General features: G+C 43.6%; 1 protein-coding gene across 1 annotated transcript; it reads right to left on the bottom strand.

Annotated features, from left to right (window-relative positions):
- Positions 1-1,365: 1,365 nt before the first annotated feature.
- Positions 1,366-16,929, bottom strand: LOC306846975 (adhesion G protein-coupled receptor B1-like; the record flags this gene model as incomplete). Its single annotated transcript, XM_079380704.1, has 31 exons — positions 1,366-1,563; positions 1,656-1,706; positions 1,820-1,924; positions 2,018-2,053; positions 2,158-2,792; positions 3,102-3,138; positions 3,224-3,319; positions 3,401-3,572; positions 3,657-3,742; positions 3,821-3,887; positions 3,978-4,047; positions 6,365-6,515; positions 6,605-6,707; positions 7,280-7,383; positions 8,319-8,442; positions 10,649-10,692; positions 10,857-10,959; positions 11,791-11,866; positions 11,950-12,093; positions 12,181-12,289; positions 13,013-13,081; positions 13,169-13,363; positions 13,441-13,547; positions 13,643-13,744; positions 13,833-13,997; positions 14,096-14,260; positions 14,377-14,541; positions 14,626-14,790; positions 14,875-14,970; positions 15,480-15,629; positions 16,218-16,929. The coding sequence occupies 31 exons, from the start codon at positions 16,927-16,929 to the stop codon at positions 1,366-1,368; spliced, it is 4,602 nt and encodes a 1,533-aa protein (XP_079236830.1).
- Positions 16,930-17,774: the final 845 nt, after the last annotated feature.

Raw genomic sequence — 17,774 nt, 5'->3', positions numbered from 1 at the left:
CACAGTCAGATATATCTCTAGGCTATTACTCTGATATCATAGTTTTCTTTCCTGAAAGTTCTTTTAGCAGCAAGACAACGTCTTGTTTTGTCCTTCTCATTTAATAGTTAATATAGTCTGTGAACAGTGTTGTCATAAAGGTTTCTATGTGCTCTATAAAGATGATATAAAACTCTCAAAATGGTTAACAAAAACCTGTCAAGATTCTAATGTCAGTCCTGCTTGGACATCAAGCATCTGTCCTCATATTGCACTGATGCCAGTCTATTGTTTGGCATAACTACTGCACTGGGAATCTCTCCCGTCGGCGCTGTGGAAGTTCACAGGTGGGCAGGAGCCCATAACGTGTGCTGGGGCTTCATTCACAAGGCCGTAGAAAGAGCCGCTGGTGGGAATGGAGGGAACACAGTGGTCTGATCCAATGGAGCGGAGGAGGAAACAACAGCTCATCCTCAAAGAGTCCAAGGCTACACAGTCACTGCTGCTCCAACTTAATTACCCAGAATGCTGAGAATATTTCAGCTGCTCATGCTGGGATATTTCATCCTGCTGATGTTTTGGGAATGAACGGACGGTTCCATACTTAAAAATAAACCTCGATGAACAAAGGTATGAAGACAAGAGGAGAAACACGATCATCAAAATCATAACATGATCATAAGAACAAAGAAATAACATTCATAATAATAACTTGTTACAATAACAACAGAGGAATCATGAAAAGTAAATGCTCAGCTCTTTAAAGTCTTTTTCAGGTTTTCAGTACAATTATTTCCCCAAAGTTTGATGGAAGCGTCCAGAAATGCTTCACGCAAAGCGCTAAAAACAAAGACCACAGCGACGGCAGTTCATCTGTGTCCATTCAGCACAGCTAACAACCCCTAGAGGCTCATGGGAGACATGGGCCTCTTGACCGAAGAGAACGCTCTGGAAGGGGCCACGAAGGGCCAAACTCGAGCAACCAAGAAACCGGTCGACCCTCCTGCGGGAAGATTCGCACCATTCCAAAACGGAACTGCGGAAAAATGAAAGGGCACAGGCGGGCGTCCACACCACCTCCTGGACCGGATGGAAGCATGTTGGGAAAAGCTCTCGATGAACCAATCGGAATCTCGCCATGCACGGAGTTCGGAAAATCATTCTCCCTGTTCAGCCGCCTCCTAATGACTGAGGTCAGTGTCATCTTGAGCTGAGAGCTACTTCTGAAGCCGGAGAGAGACACATATTCAAATGACAGACGGGTACAGCGCTCCCCTCTCGGGATCCTCTCTACCTATCTGCCCTCTGCATGCTCATCCCTTCATTTTCCGCTCTCTTTCCCAAATCAAAAGCAGACCGAGGTGTTCAAGGTTAAACGCTGTGCCCTCACACCTCTGTCTGCAGGTCGATGATATCTTGGCCCACCAGAGGGATGGTCGCTCCGGCCTTCTCCCATTCCATGCCCTGGAGATCCAGAGGAGATGCCTGCAACGGCTCCATGTCCTTCCGGACCCAGGCAGGAGGAGATGTCTGTGACCTGCTCATGCTCTCCCAGGACCGATCCATTGCTCCCTGCTGCTTATCCTGGAAAGAGACATCAGGAACAGAGTTAGAGACCCTGCAGTTGGGAATAAGAAAACGTCCTTCACATGCAATCGAAAGATCGAGACACTTACGCTGTGGTTTGTCTTGTCGCTTCCACCGGAAGAAACGCTCCATCTGACGGACTGCAGAGAGAAGAGAGCATTACTCTAAAGACTGAATGACAAGGGTAAGCGAGTAAGTATTTTATGGCTGCCCTGATCAGTTCCACACATGAGCGTCTAGTTTGGCGGCTCACCTTGCTGTCGGATGCCGGTGACTCCCTGTCCTTCTCAGCGTGATGCACCTTCTTATTGAGGTCCTGGAACATGTTCTGATGGCGTTTCCTTGTATGCATGATTTTCTACATGATAGAGAACGGAACGGTTAGAGCTGCACTGTTATAGATTTAAATTCTTGTAACTCTACAGTGGAAAACTCCGTAGTGAGTAAGTACCTCAAAATCCAGTTCTGCGTAACGGGATTTCTGCCTCTGTGAGAGTACAAACAGAAAGAGGGACAGCGAACTTTAGTATCACGTACATTGTGTAATTGATCAGATGCAGTGTTCAACGAAGAGTAAATGTTATTTCTTACCCCCTCGCTGACTTCCAAAGAACTCATGGACAAGGTGGAGATGGTTTCGCTCTTGGACATCATGGAGTTCATGGAGTCGAACGTATCGCCCAAACTGCTGGTCACATGACTCTCGCTGGAGATGTTGTGGATGTTCTGAATGGGCGAGTCTCGCTCCGAATACGATACGCTGACGCGGTCGGCGGGGAGAGTCTTGATAGCGTAGGCAGCTTGCGGTTCGGCGTAGGTTCCACTCAGATGCATGAGACGGGCCTGCGGGAGCTCGGTGCTGATGTTGTACTTGCTGGAGCCGCTGGAGTCGTCCTTGGGTTTGGCACGGAGTGTGGAGGTGGTGTTAGGCAGGAGCACATACCCGCTGCCATCCGGACAGACGCTCTCGGCCTGAGCGAGGGCCAGATCGGCGTCCAGCTGCTTGAAGAGCTCGCTGTCGCACACGTACACGGGTTTGCCGCAGGATGGGTCGACTCCGCGACCTTTCTCTCTCCGCATGGTGAGCGTGTGGCTGGAGTACTCGGGGACGGGGGGAATGTGGCTCTTTCCGCTGGGGTTGGACGGAAGTGTGTGGAAGTTCGGGCCGAGGGGCAGGGGCATCTGTGGAGGGGGTATCTTCTCCTCAGAGGAGCTTTTCATTCCACCTGAAGGGAGGCAGAGAGGCAAGTCAGATCATGAGGCATGGATAAGCCTTGGAAAGCCCCCCCTAGTTTCTTATTACCAAACATAAGAACACGTCAAGTTCCATGCTTTTTGGCAGGGGTGTCCAATCCTGCTCCTGGAGGGCCAATGTCCTGCAAAGTTTAGCTTCCAGTTTCTAGTAATCCTGAAAACCTTGATTAGCTGATTCAGCTGTGTTTAATCATGGTTGTAGCTAAACTCTCCAAGAACTGGTTTGGACACCACCGTTCTATGTAAATATGAATGTGGCATTCTTTTGTTTATATGCTCACCTGGTCGGTTTGAGTCGGCGTCCTTCTCAAAGTCAGACTGCACACAAGAAAGAAATAAAATTGATTTATAAATGCCGTTGTTAAAATGTAAAATGCATGAGAATATTTGCATGTAGACTCACCACGAGCTGCGTGTGGCCGTTCTGCAGGGAGTTGCCGGAATCGCCGTTCCCGTCATCTTTGCGGTCCACCACACGGCATTTCACCGCCTCTTGAACCTGAAAAATACACATTTATGAGCTCTGGCACACTCAAATACACGTTTAACGCACATGTGCTTTCATTGTGAGTATACTGACCTCTCTGCGCAGGATGCAGTGCACCATGACAATGATGAATCCCTCCAGAGAATCGAAGACAGCGAAGAGGATCTGGAACAGTGCGGAGCGGCGGTCTGTGATGGCCAAAACGGCAGACATCCACGTCAGCGCGAGAAGAGGGAGAACCACACAGGAGCTCCACAGCGACGCCCTGCAGGACAGTGCATTTAATACAACACGCCCCAGACTCTTCAATGTGACTGGTGTTTAATCGGGTGTGTACAGTATTTCTTACCCAGCCCTCTCTTTCAGTTTAACATCTGTGATGCCGTCCTTGGACACAAGCTTGTTGAAAACGAGAATTCCAATCACCATGTTGACCTGAAAACACACAGAGACATCAGTCAAGGCTCAACATCGTACATGCTGACCATGAAGTGACCATGAGAGGCTCCTCACCAGAACGACAGCAGCTGCCGGACCCACGAACGAGTACAAGAGACCGCCTTCAAGAGACAACCAACAGCTGCGGAGAAAGAAGAAGAAACACCAGTGTTAAACTCACAAAGACACAGATGGAAAGAGAAAGATGGGAAACAAGATGGGAAATACTCACTAGTTGACGGTGCTGTAACCTTTGGCTTTGGTGAAGCCGACCGAAATGGCGACGACTAAAGCGGGCAGACCTGAGAGAGAATTCAGAGAGTTAAACATCCCGTCACACGAGTCACGCGACACTCTCCAGAATCAACAACCAGTGTTGGGGAAAGTTACTTTGAAAAGTAATGCATTGCAATATTGTGTTCCTCCCTAAAAAAGTAACTAATTATGTTACTTAGTTACTTTTTATGGAAAGTAATGCGTAACGTTACTTTTGAGTTACTTTTTAAATTTGGGCAGGGCTTGCCTGATTTTACAAATGCAAAAGCCCTTTCATGCCAAAAGTGAAGTGAATCTGCCTCAGACTGAAGGAAATGTAGATTCAGGTCTGTACAGTAGAGGGCGCCGCTCAAACTAATCACATGAAGAATATGACGCAGGAGAAGAAAGTTCAACACTATTCAGCAATAACTAAAATCAAACACAAATGTGTCTCTTTTGCTTATTAGTATGATTGAATTGAATCATTGAAGGTCAGCAGCAAAGACATTGTTTAATAAAATGGGATTAATGCATAAATGATATTTGTTTTAACAAATTTAATTATTGCAGGTTTGTATAATATCCTGAGTTTGCATTTGACTGTTTTTATTGATTTTGAGGAACCCTGAATGTGTTTTAGTGCAGGTGAGATGAGTAAATACATGTTGATATTTAGTCTAGAACTACAGTAAGATAATGTTGATATTTAGTCTAGAACTACAGTAAGATAATGTTGATATTTAGTCTAGAACTACAGTAAGATCATGTTGATATTTAGTCTAGATCTACAGTAAGATCATGTTGATATTTAGTCTAGAACTACAGTAAGATCATGTTGATATTTAGTCTATAACTACAGTAAGATCATGTTGATATTTAGTCTATAACTACAGTAAGATCATGTTGATATTTAGTGTTGAACTACAGTAAGATCATGTTGATATTTAGTCTATAACTACAGTAAGATCATGTTGATATTTAGTCTAGAACTACAGTAAGATCATGATGATATTTAGTCTAGAACTACAGTAAGATCATGTTGATATTTAGTCTAGAACTACAGTAAGATCATGTTGATATTTAGTCTAGATCTACAGTAAGATCATGTTGATATTTAGTCTAGAACTACAGTAAGATCATGTTGATATTTAGTCTAGAACTACAGTAAGATCATGATGATATTTAGTCTAGAACTACAGTAAGATCATGTTGATATTTAGTCTAGATCTACAGTAAGATCATGTTGATATTTAGTCTAGAACTACAGTAAGATCATGATGATATTTAGTCTAGAACTACAGTAAGATCATGTTGATATTTAGTCTAGAACTACAGTAAGATCATGTTGATATTTAGTCTAGATCTACAGTAAGATCATGTTGATATTTAGTCTATAACTACAGTAAGATCATGTTGATATTTAGTCTATAACTACAGTAAGATCATGTTGATATTTAGTGTTGAACTACAGTAAGATCATGTTGATATTTAGTCTAGAACTACAGTAAGATCATGTTGATATTTAGTCTAGATCTACAGTAAGATCATGTTGATATTTAGTCTATAACTACAGTAAGATCATGTTGATATTTAGTCTATAACTACAGTAAGATCATGTTGATATTTAGTGTTGAACTACAGTAAGATCATGTAGATATTTAGTCTAGATCTACAGTAAGATCATGTTGATATTTAGTCTAGATCTACAGTAAGATCATGTTGATATTTAGTGTTGAACTACAGTAAGATCATGTTGATATTTAGTCTAGAACTACAGTAAGATCATGTTGATATTTAGTGTTGAACTACAGTAAGATCATGTAGATATTTAGTCTAGAACTACAGTAAGATCATGTTGATATTTAGTCTAGAACTACAGTAAGATCATGTAGATATTTAGTCTAGAACTACAGTAAGATCATGTTGATATTTAGTCTAGAACTACAGTAAGATCATGTTGATATTTAGTCTGGAATTACAGTAAGATCATGTTGATATTTAGTCTAGAACTACAGTAAGATCATGTAGATATTTAGTCTAGAACTACAGTAAGATCATGTTGATATTTAGTCTAGAACTACAGTAAGATCATGTAGATATTTAGTCTAGAACTACAGTAAGATCATGTTGATATTTAGTCTAGAACTACAGTAAGATCATGTTCACACACAACACTCTGCACTTACTCCTGATTTCTCTCAACACCAGAGCTGTCACTCAATACATCACAAACACAGGAACTGCTGTTAATTATTTCCTTCTAAAATAAAAAGTAATGCGTTACTTTTACTAGTACTTTACGTAACTCGCGTTACTTGTAATGTGTTCCCCAACACTGTCAACAGCGGCGCACACACTCACCCCATCCCAGGCACAGGAAGCGTTTGCGGATGATGCGGTTACGCAGACGGCCCGTCACGGCCATGTAGGACTGCCACGCCTCCGTCAGGACCCAACAGAACGAGGACAGGAAGAAGAAATGCAGGAGCGCTGCCACCAACGTACACATGACCTGCGAGAGACAGATGGGACCAGAGGTGAGCTGTTTGTCTTCGGAGCTGATGTGAGCTGTGAACGGCCAGCTTCAGGCTCGGTTTATACCTTGTTGCGCACTTGTGTCTGACCGATCAGAATCAGGGCATTGGAGCAGATGATTGACAGACAGAAGTTGATCAGGATCACTGAGCGCTCAGAACGGATGTACCTGAGAAGAAGAGGGGGGGGGGGAGACGATTAATAAAATTCAATCAACCAAACCAGGGGTTTTCAGATTAGGGTCTGGGGGCCCCCAGGGGTCTGACAGAGTTTAGAGATACATATCCATATTTAAATATTTTAATATGTAAATAGATAGAAATAAACCAAATTATTATAACAAAATAGATACAATACAGAATTTGACACAAATTGTAGTTTTATTCTGGTCTTTAATGATGAGATTAACAGCTTTTTAGTTTGTAAAATTTTATGATTAGCTAACTATTAACTACGCTTTATAAGTACTAATAATCAGCCAATATGCTAGTAATATGCATGCTAGTTAATACTGTAAATTGGTAAAGTGCTACCGAAATACTCAATATAGAAATATTCTACTTATTTTACTGTATAAATGTAAAAATACATAGTTTGGTAGGGAACATCTAATTTATGGGTTCATGATATCAAAACGTTTGCAATGCATCCTTTTTGATGCAGCCAATTAATAAACCACACAGCAATTAAATTAATCATATCAATCAACCAGCAAATCAAGCATTATGATAAGTTTCTTACTTCCACACAGAGACGTAGATGATGATGAGGAGGAGGAGGGTGAGGGATGACACCCCGCATCCCACAATCATCGTAACCGACGGCAACAGAGACTTATCCATGTTCTGTGAAGAAACACGGTAACATTAGTGTCAATGCACACACACACACAAACACACACACACACACACACACACATACACACACACACAGAGCTCCTTCGCAGAAACAGGGCAGATGATGTGAAGGAGACCTGAAGGTGAGAGAGACGCTCCACATTCCTTCACTGCTGCTCCACATTAGCACTATTAAACGATGGCAAGTGTGTGTGTGTGTGTGTATCCTGCAGGTGGACAATTTTCACCTCTGAAAGTATTAGTGTTACACACTTCACACACCACAGTATGAGTGTGTTATATTATGAGCTGCTTTCACCTTCATTTGCCCTTGCAGAATCAGACACATCATCATATTTCCTCATAAAAGACACACACACACACACACACTGAAGGTATATGTTACAGGTATTTTAAACCCGCTTGCACTGCGCGACTCTACGCGTCCAAACAGCGTATGTGATTATAAACGGAAGCGTTGTGTTTGGACGCGTTGCGTTGCGTTTCAATGCAGGGCTTTTTTCCCTGGTGCTGATCATTACAGCGCAGGGCTGCGGATGCGGTTGCCATGGCAACTGCTTCTGCGCCAAAAAGATCAAAAACAACGATCTCGATCACACGAACGCATTAAAGCACCGAAGAAATACGTGATTAAAAACAATCGCATCCATCATCGATCATTAGATTCCTGAAGAGCATTGATGATCGATGAGAAGCGATCGATCACAACACCGCATCATCTCTATTAGCTGTCAATCAAACCGTCGATAGATAAAGACTGAACTCACATGAAAGACACTCAGATCCGATCACTCGATGATGAACGAGGCTGTGATAAACGCTGTTTACGGCAGCGTCGCTTCATTTTCTCTCTCTCTCTCTCTCTCTCTCTCTCACACACACACACACACACACACACGGTCCGGTGATGATCGGACACTTACCGGATCGGGGTTCGGTCTTGCGATCACGGCGAAGGTGGACAGTCCGTCACACACGCATGCGGTGCTGGAGTCGCGCGCCACCGATCTGCAGCCGCGCGCGGACCAGGAGCCGAGCAGAGACGCGCTGCGCGCACACACACACAAGAGTTAGATACAGTCAAATAAACCCCGCACACACACACACACACACACACACACACACTCAGCAGCAGAGCAGCTCTTCCAGACCCACTCACACACTCCAGACCACAGTACAGTGATGCTCTCAGACATAAGTGTCAATTTTTTTAAATTGAGATTTATGCATCATTTTAAAGCTGAATAAATCATCTCTCCATTGATGTATGGTTTGTTATGATCCGACAATATTTGGCTGAGATACAACTATTAGAAAATCTGGAATCTGAGGGAGCAAAAAAATCTAAATATTGAGAAAATCTCCTTTAAAGTTGTTCAAATGAAGTTCTTAGCAATGCATATTACTAATCAATAATGAAGTTTTGATATATTTACAGTAAGAAATATATCTTGATGGAACATGATCTTAATATCCTAATGATTTTTGTCATAAAAGAGAAATGTATAATTTTGATCCATACAGTGTATTGTTGGCTATTGCTACAGATATACCTGTGTTACTCATGACTGCGTCTGTGCTCCAGGGACACATATACTGTGTTATTCACAAGCAACTGTATTTCTATCATGGTATCTTGTCCAAATGCTTCTTCTTTGATTTTATAATAAATATAAAGGTTCTTTACTGCCATCGATGGTACCATGAGCCTTCACCATCCATGGAAACACCAAAGCTTCTTTATATGGCAAAAAGGTTCTTCTGCTTATTAAAATATACTTCACACTAAGAAAAAATGATTTTAAGAATTGGTGACTGAAAGGTTCTAAAATTGAATCACTGCACAAAAAAAGAATGCTTATTCTGAAAGGCAGTAAATATTCTGATGTTCTTGACGTGTTTCAGAAGATCTTCACACTGATCTGATAGCACAGAAACACAGCTGTTTAAATGTGTGAACCCCATCTCTCTCTCTCTCTCTCTCTCTGTGTGTGTGTGTTTGGCACGGGTCTGATGGCAGGTGGTTGTCCTGAGAGAGACACAGACTCCATCTCACAATCACACCAGTGTCACGGAGAGCTGTGGTTCTGGATGCTGATTGGTCGAGCTTGTGCTACCAGAAACATGTTCTAAGAACGTTCTGCTAATGTTCTGAAAACGCTCTCAGAATGTTCAAAACATCCATTTTTTAAAAATGTTTTAAATGTTTTTTTCTCTTGGTTATGTGAACGTTAGAGAAAACATTAAGCGAATGTTTAATTTTATCATTCAGCAAACTTTACTTTTAAATGTTCTCTGAAATAAGTAACATATAAGAGTGTTTAAAAAAAACAAAAAAACATTACACAAATGTCCAACTAAAATATTTCAGAAAAATGTTCCATGAACAATGTATAAACATGTTTGAGAACAATATTAAAGACTGAACTACCTTTGATCAAACACTCTAATAATATTACTGGAAGAACGTTTGTTCATCATTTTGAGAGAATCTTGCCAGAACAGTCTGAGAACATTCCCTGTAAATACACTAATAGAATATTGTTTGAATGAACATTTGTAAAATATCAAAATATTAATTTTTGATACTAATAGATGGATGGAGTTCAGAGATCTGAATGCTTTGATTTAAAAAAAGAGAACAAGCTTCCCATCTTTGTTCAGAAGTGTGTATTTGTGTGTGTGTGTGTGAGTGTGTGTGTGTGTGTGTGAGTGAGTGTGTGTGAGAGTGTTTGTGAGTGTGTGTGTGTGAGAGTGTTTGTGAGTGAGTGAGTGAGTGTGTGTGTGAGTGTGTGTGTGTGTGTGTGAGAGTGTTTGTGAGTGAGTGAGTGAGTGTGTGTGTGAGTGAGTGTGTGGGAGAGTGTGTGTGTGTGTGTGAGAGTGTTTGTGAGTGAGTGAGTGAGTGTGTGTGTGAGTGTGAGTGTGTGTGTGTGAGAGTGTTTGTGAGTGAGTGAGTGAGTGTGTGTGTGTGTGAGTGTGTCTGAGAGTGTTTGTATGAGAGTGTTTGTATGAGAGTGTTTATGTGGGCAGTGGATGGTGAAAAGAGCCATTGAAGGTTTTGAATGTTCTGTGAATATTCATGAGGTCATAAGTGATGTGTGTAAGGGGGCGGGGACTCATTTGCATATAATTAGCGGTTGTCAGGGAGTTGTGGAGATGACACACTGTACCTAGGGCAGGAGAGAGTGTGTGACCTTTAGAGCTGCGACAACACACACACACACACACACAGAATCACAAGCGTTCCACCCACCTCTCGCTCTCGTCCCAGGCGATGCAAGTCTCGTTCACAGTGCCCTGCAGAGAGAGAGAGAGACACGGGCGTGAGAGGTCTGGTTAGAGGGAGTTTGATCTGTGTCATATGTCACTTCCTCCATAGTCTTTAACTCCAGACACACACACGTTCAGAACAGAATGAGCGATGAAGCAGCATCTGCGCTCTGGTTTCCATGGCAACTCACATTGCGCAGGTGAGGGAAGTCGATCTCGACAGGTGCAGACAGGAAGCCAGGGTTGGGCTTCACTGTTACCGTGACGACCTTGGAGTTGAGCAGCGTGCTGTTGCTAAGGGAGAAGGAGACGATCGATCGATCAGAATCACTCATATTGATCAGGTGCACATCAGTCGAGAGTTCAGACACATTTCAAACTCATCACTAACCTAGATTTTCCTTCACTATCTGCTCTAACATCACATGTTTTAATAAAAACAATAAAACTGCATACGTAAAATAAATAATGAATAAAAATCATGAATTAAATCAAACAAAATAAACTGAATAAATAAATAGAATAAATTTAATTTGAGAAATAAAACTGAATTCTATAAAATATAGCAAACTGAATAAAACAATATTCATTAAGATTAGTGAATGTTCTAATCTGCATTTTATCTCTTTGTAATTAACTGATTATTTGTGACCCTGGACCACAAAACCAGTCATAAGGGTTCATTAGTTTTTAATTAGCTGAATAAATAATCTTTCCATTGATGTATGGTTTGTTATGATCGGACAATATTTGTCTGAGATACAACTATTAGAAAATCTGGAATCTGAGGGAGCAAAAAAATCTAAATATTGAGAAAATCTCCTTTAAAGTTGTTCAAATTAAGTTCTTAGCAATGCATATTACTAATCAAAAATGAAGTTTTGATATATTTACAGTAGGAAATTTACTAAATATCTTCATGGAACATGATCTTAATATCCTAATGATTTTTGTCATAAAAGAGAAATGTATAATTTTGATCCATACAATGTATTGTTGTCTATTGCTACAGATATACCTGTGTTACTCATGACTGCTTCTGTGCTGCAGGGACATATTTAACAAAAAAACCTAATTGATATGAAGTTTGTCAGCAGAATGCAAGCAATGTTTGAACTCTTGTACCTCTGGAAGGACAGGATGGGAGCCAGATTTCTGTAGAGAACGATCCCGGTGACAAACCCAGTGCTCTGCTCAGCATCTACACACACATTCAGAGCCGCATTAGTCTCCTTACACATCAAACACACGTCAGAATGTGTGTGTGTGTGTGTGTGTGTGTACCTGGCACGTCTAGACTCAGAGCGCTGCGGGACACTGTGACTTTCTCCTCTGAGTTGCGGACCCAGTCGATCATCCCACGCCAGCCCTTCAGGGGGAAGGTCACATCAGAGGTCATGGTGCGCGGACGCTTCTGGACGCTGAGCTCTGAAGAGACGGTCAGAAACCACAGTCAGAAACACACACTCATATATCCACCTGCTGCCTCGTCCTCCTGAGCCATCTCACACTCACCAAGATTGTCGGTGACCTCGTAGATGTCCTGGAAATCTCTCATCTGACGTCCGATCATGTCAATGAAGTCCTCAACCAGACTGAAGAATTCCTTGATGTTTGCGCCCATCTGCAGCAGAGCAAAACAGCACTGTTAATGCATACTAAAACTATTATAAAATCACTTTCTTTCATTGAAAAAGTTAAAATGAAATGAAATTCAAATATTAGATGAAAAACTTGTTTTGTCTTGGCAAGTAACTGAAATAAAATTAATTAAATTGATTAAAGTTAAGTACTAAACTAAAACTAAAGCTGAAACTGCATATAAATCAAATATAATAGAATATATAATTACATTTAGGCATTTAGCAGATGATTTTATTCAAAGCGACTTACAAATGAGAGTAGAGAGTGCTAGTGTTAGAGGTTATATATATATAGTATATAATATAAATACATATGCATTTAAGCTCAATGTTAATATAAAAAAAACAAAAACTAAATCTGAAAATAGCACATAAAATTACTAAAACAATCTCTAATTAATCAGAAAATATAAAAAAGCTAATTAAAACTATTCATGAATACTATAATAGTGTCTAAATAGTACTAAAAAAAGATGTTCTAAAAACACACAGAGAATCTCTCAGTTCTTCCTCTGAATGACTGATGACTGATTCATTGGCTGACGTGTATGTGTAGGCGCGTGCTGCTGTCGCAGATTGCCATGTGGGTGCGCTCGATTTCTCTGCTTCTTTATTTCTCTTTTTTGGTATGAAGACACAAAGTGCTTGTGTGAGGACACATACTTCTCACACACACACACACACACACACACACTCACACTCACCAGTTGAGCTTCGTCCCATTTCTCTTTGTGTGTCTCCTGCAGTAAGTTACTGATGGTGTGAGCATAATTCTGTGGGTCAAACAAATCAATGTTATCAGATCAGCGTTTCCATCACATACACTTATATCATCGTTGAGCACTTTGGTTTTTGCATACCTCCACATCTGCATTGCTCAGGCTCATCTTTGAGCCTCTGAAGATCTCCGTACTGTTCCTCAGGACCTCCATCACAGCCAGCAGGTCACCGCTGTACTTCATATTATCAGTCGACACCATCCTCACTTTAGACAGCACCTCAGACACGCCGTCCACCAGCTGACCACTCTGAGACCGAGTCACATGATCACGCATCTGGAGGGAGAAGGATGCTTGAGAATCCAGTTCTGAAGCCTTTATGCAAACATGAAGCACTAGTAGATGGAGCTTACCAGGGTCTGGATGTCCTGGAATTCCTTGGAGATGCATTTGACATGAGTTGGGTTCTCCCAGAAGGCTAGACCTACGGCGTCCAGAGTGCATCTGCGCAGGATCAGGCCTGCAGGAGCCAGGGAGAGCAGGGTTAATGCACTCATTCATTAAAATCAGGCCGTGACACACATTCAACACAGAAACCAGAGCTCAGATCAGTACCTGTGGCATCAGAAGGGCAGGACACAGCAGCCGTGTCGCCCGCGGGCGTTTTCTTCCACACCACACTGCCGTAGTTCTCCTCTCCGCAGATCTCGTGAGGTTCTGCGAGACACATTTTTTATAAGCACTTAAAGAAGCTGCCTCAAAACTGGTGCATAAATGAAGTACAACATCTGGTTTGAGCTCTCACCTGGACACCGCTTCTCGTTGCAGTTTCGCAGTTCTGATTTATCGCCGATGCATGGCTCTCCACCAAAGAAAGGTCCTTCACACGCTCTCTGTCTGAGCTGATGGCCTCCACCGCAGGATTTGCTGCAACTACCCCATGAGCTCCACAACAGCCATCTCCCATCCACTAGAGGGCGACAACACACTTGAGTATCTTTCACTTGCGCAGAGCCATTTAGGGAGCATATGCATGCATTATCAAACATTTGGGCAGGAATACAGTACCTGGGCAGTCTCTGAGGAAGCAGTTGGTGGTTTCTTGCCATTCTCCTCTGCACTCTGAGCCTCCGTATGAGGGGCCGTTACACTCACGAGTTCTGTGCATCGTTCCGTTTGAGCAAGAGGCAGAGCAGGGAGTCCATGCGGACCAATCGTTCCAGGAGCCGTCAACTATGGAGATGGGAAAGACAGAATACATTGAAGTCATCTTCCTTGTTGCATTCGAAAGGGCTTGTGTTATTATGATGAATGGTGTTGAGATCTGGAATAGCGGTCGGTTGACTGACCTGGGCAGACAGCGATGTTGCAGAACTTGGTCTGTTTGACAGGTCCGCGGCAGGGTTCTCCGCCGTGCTGAGGCTGTTTGCAGGTACGGACACGATCACGATATCCACGGCCGCATGTGGACGAGCACAAACTCCAGGGAGCCCATTCGTCCCATGCTCCATTCACTGAAAACACATCATCGTTAATCAATCGATTCCAGTCCCCCAGACAAACGAATGCAGGCATTGTGTATATGTGAGCTGCAGTACCTGGGCAGGCGGCGGTGTTGTTGCAGGGTCGGTTCTCTCTCAAAGGGCCGGTGCACTGGGTGCTGTAAGTAGACGTCATGCAGGAGCGTGTGCGAGTTTGCAAGCCTTCACCACAACTCACGGAACACACGCCCCATGAAGACCACGTGTCCTGCTGGACCTCTTCTGCAGCATAACAAAGAGTTTGATTTAGCACAACACTTCCACAACTTCCAGACTGCTTTCTAGTGTTGCATAAGAGACACACACCTTTCTGAGGGGCCTGGTTTGCCATGACAGTGCCATCAGCATCACGCCGCTGGCCGATGATGGAACGCAGACCTTGACTTCTCTGTCGTACTTGACCTGCACAAATCAATGCAAAGCCACATGCAAGATCAGAAAACATGCTCATGCATTCACTACGGTGCACCTGTAGTGACGCTGGAGCACAAAAGCAGTCATGAGTAGCTCAGGTATATTTGTAGCAATAGCCAACAATACATTGTGTGGATCAAAATTATACATTTTTCTTTTATGCCAAAAATCATTAGGATATTAAGTAAAGATCATGTTCCATGAAGATATTTTGTAAATTTCCTACCGTAAATATATCAAAACTTCATTTTTGATTAGATTTGAACTTCATTTGGGCAACTTTAAAAGGCGATTTTCTCAATATTTAGATTACCCTCAGATTCCAGATTTTCAAATAGTTGTATCAGCCAAATATTGTTCTATAATAATCCTAACAAATCATACATCAATGGTTAGCTTATTCAGCTTTCAGATGATACATAAATCTCAATTTCAAAAAATGGACCCTTATGACTGGTTTTGTGCTCCAGGGTCACATTTATGGAGGTGGAACTGACCGATGCAGGGCTGAGGGTTGCAGGCCCGTCCCTCTTCCACGACGCCCTCACAGACACCATCCTCAGGCTGGCATGCGCGGCTGCGCACCTGGACTCCGCCGCCGCACTCGTTACTGCACTCGGACCAGCGGCCCCACCCGTTCCAGCCTTCTGCAAACACATCACACAGACATGCCTCATCATATCACTTCTGTTAAGTGCACATGGTGGGTGAGTAATGCTGAAGAGGAGGACATTCTCTGCGAATGAGTCATGATAACGCTGTTGACATCTGCTGGTCAGATATGGTATCTGCATGCAAACTTCAGGGGCATAATAGAGGCGTCAAATCAGCTTATTGACAATCGATGTGGCATTGTTTTGTCATAAATGTAGGTTTGATGCCGGCCTTCATAACAGCGGGGCGAAAAAGTCTCTTAGACAAACAAGCGCTTTTGAAGATTTTCTAAACAAAAAGAAGCTTTGAAGGCTAAATGCCACGAAACCACATGAGACAACAGTTTTAAAGGGTGAACTGCCTCTTATACCCGAGGCGCTCTTTGGATGTGGTGCTTTTGGAGCCCGGCGGGTTGCTATGACAACCTCAAGCAAAGGGCATTCATTGCTTTAACGGAGGCTTGGGGAGCGCGGCTATTGAGCAGGTGCTCCCGCAGAACCACATCGATAGATGTTTTTCTCTTTTAGGGGAGCATACAATTTTGCCTGCTGGAATGAGAACCTTGCATTTCACACACTTACTCATGATCTCGGCGTCACGGTTGCTGTCTCTAGCGGTGGGCGAGCACTTCTCGGTGTAGACTCCGCCCCTGTAGCAGCCACCTGTCCGCCTCTTGGGCGGCTCCCAGCACTGGCAGGGGGTCATCATGATGCCGCAGGGGTTTCCATGTGTGCTGGTGGCCAGGCAGTCTTCCAGCCATTGACACAGCATCTCGCAGGCTGGCATGCTTGGGTTCCTCTTCCCCACGACTAGAAACTCAGCGTTGAACTGGCTGCCTTCGTCGTTCCCTTCGTCTTCCTCCACGGGCTCCACACCCAGACGTGGCATCACCTTCCGCACTTGCAGGAACTGTTTGCTGGACTCTAGGTAGGCCACCGCGGAGGAAGCGTCGCACAGTCGGACCACCTCGTCGAAGCTCTCCATGCCCAGGTATGTGCGAGAGGTCTCCAGGAACGAGTCAAACTGGAAGGTCCGGATCTGTCGTGGGGTGCAGGACTCGGTAGGCTTGATGATCTTCATGTAGACGGTGTAACGGCGAGGATCAGGGTTCTGCAGGGTCCAGGAGCACGGCGCTGATTGCAGGGCGGTCTTAGAGGAGAACACACCAAAGAAACGGCTTTGCTCCAGGGTGGCACAGGTGGCAGATGCCGGCCCGGAGGGAGTGGAGATACTTGGGGTGAACATCACACACATGCAAGCGCACAGCGCTAATGAGACGAACCACCGCTCCATGTTCTCGCTTCAGGAGGTAGGGTGGACCCTTCGATAGGAGTTAACTGGGCTTCTTTGATCTGGCAGGGGTTTGATGTGTTCACCACGATAAATGCGGATGGAGGGTTTGATTCTTCACTAGAATGATGGGGACATATCTGTGGGAAAACAAGAAACAGAAGGGACTCAGAGTTAGCACCTGTCAATCATAGCACAACAGTCATTGTAATTATCATACTGGAACAGGTCTGCCATCTGAATCATATCTGTAGTCAAGAGCTGTACCCTCCATTAGCATTAGTGTGCATTCGAACGAGCCCTGCTGCTAATGCGCGCGCTGCTGTTACACTCAGACTATAATTACAGTGCCCTTCACAGGAATCTCTCTCAGCATCGCTCTCTCGTTCTCTCCTGCCCACGCTTTCACACGTGGCAGAGCCGATTGCGTCAAACTGACGTCCACGAAGACTCAGCTCGCACCCACAAAAGTTCAGCGCTGGAAAGATTCTCACAGCGAGAGAGCAGGATATTTCTGCAGGAACACATGTCCCCTCCCTGACAGAATGCAGCGATTGCAGAACTTTCAAAGTCTGACTGTTGCCATAGCTACAGGTGCTCGAGAAACGTGTGGAGCATCTTTATGCATTTTAAGCTGCACCCCTCTCTTTCCAAGCACAGTCCCTCGCTCTGTTATAGAACTTGCCTTGCTTTCTGGCGCCTCGCTCTCTTTTGCTCAAAGACGCTCATTCAGGAGCAAGATGAAAGAAAGAGAGCAGCTGTGAGTGGTCCTTTTCAGAGAACCAATGTCCCCTTATCTTCATCACCACCTTCCTCTTTCTGAACTGATAGTGTGAGACTGAAAAACT

Source organism: Barbus barbus (genome assembly GCF_936440315.1).
Source record: "Barbus barbus genome assembly, chromosome: 27".
Classification (NCBI taxonomy): Eukaryota; Metazoa; Chordata; class Actinopteri; order Cypriniformes; family Cyprinidae; genus Barbus; species Barbus barbus.
The sequence above is the reverse complement of the archived record's forward strand: the minus strand, read 5'-3'. Positions and strand labels throughout refer to the sequence as shown.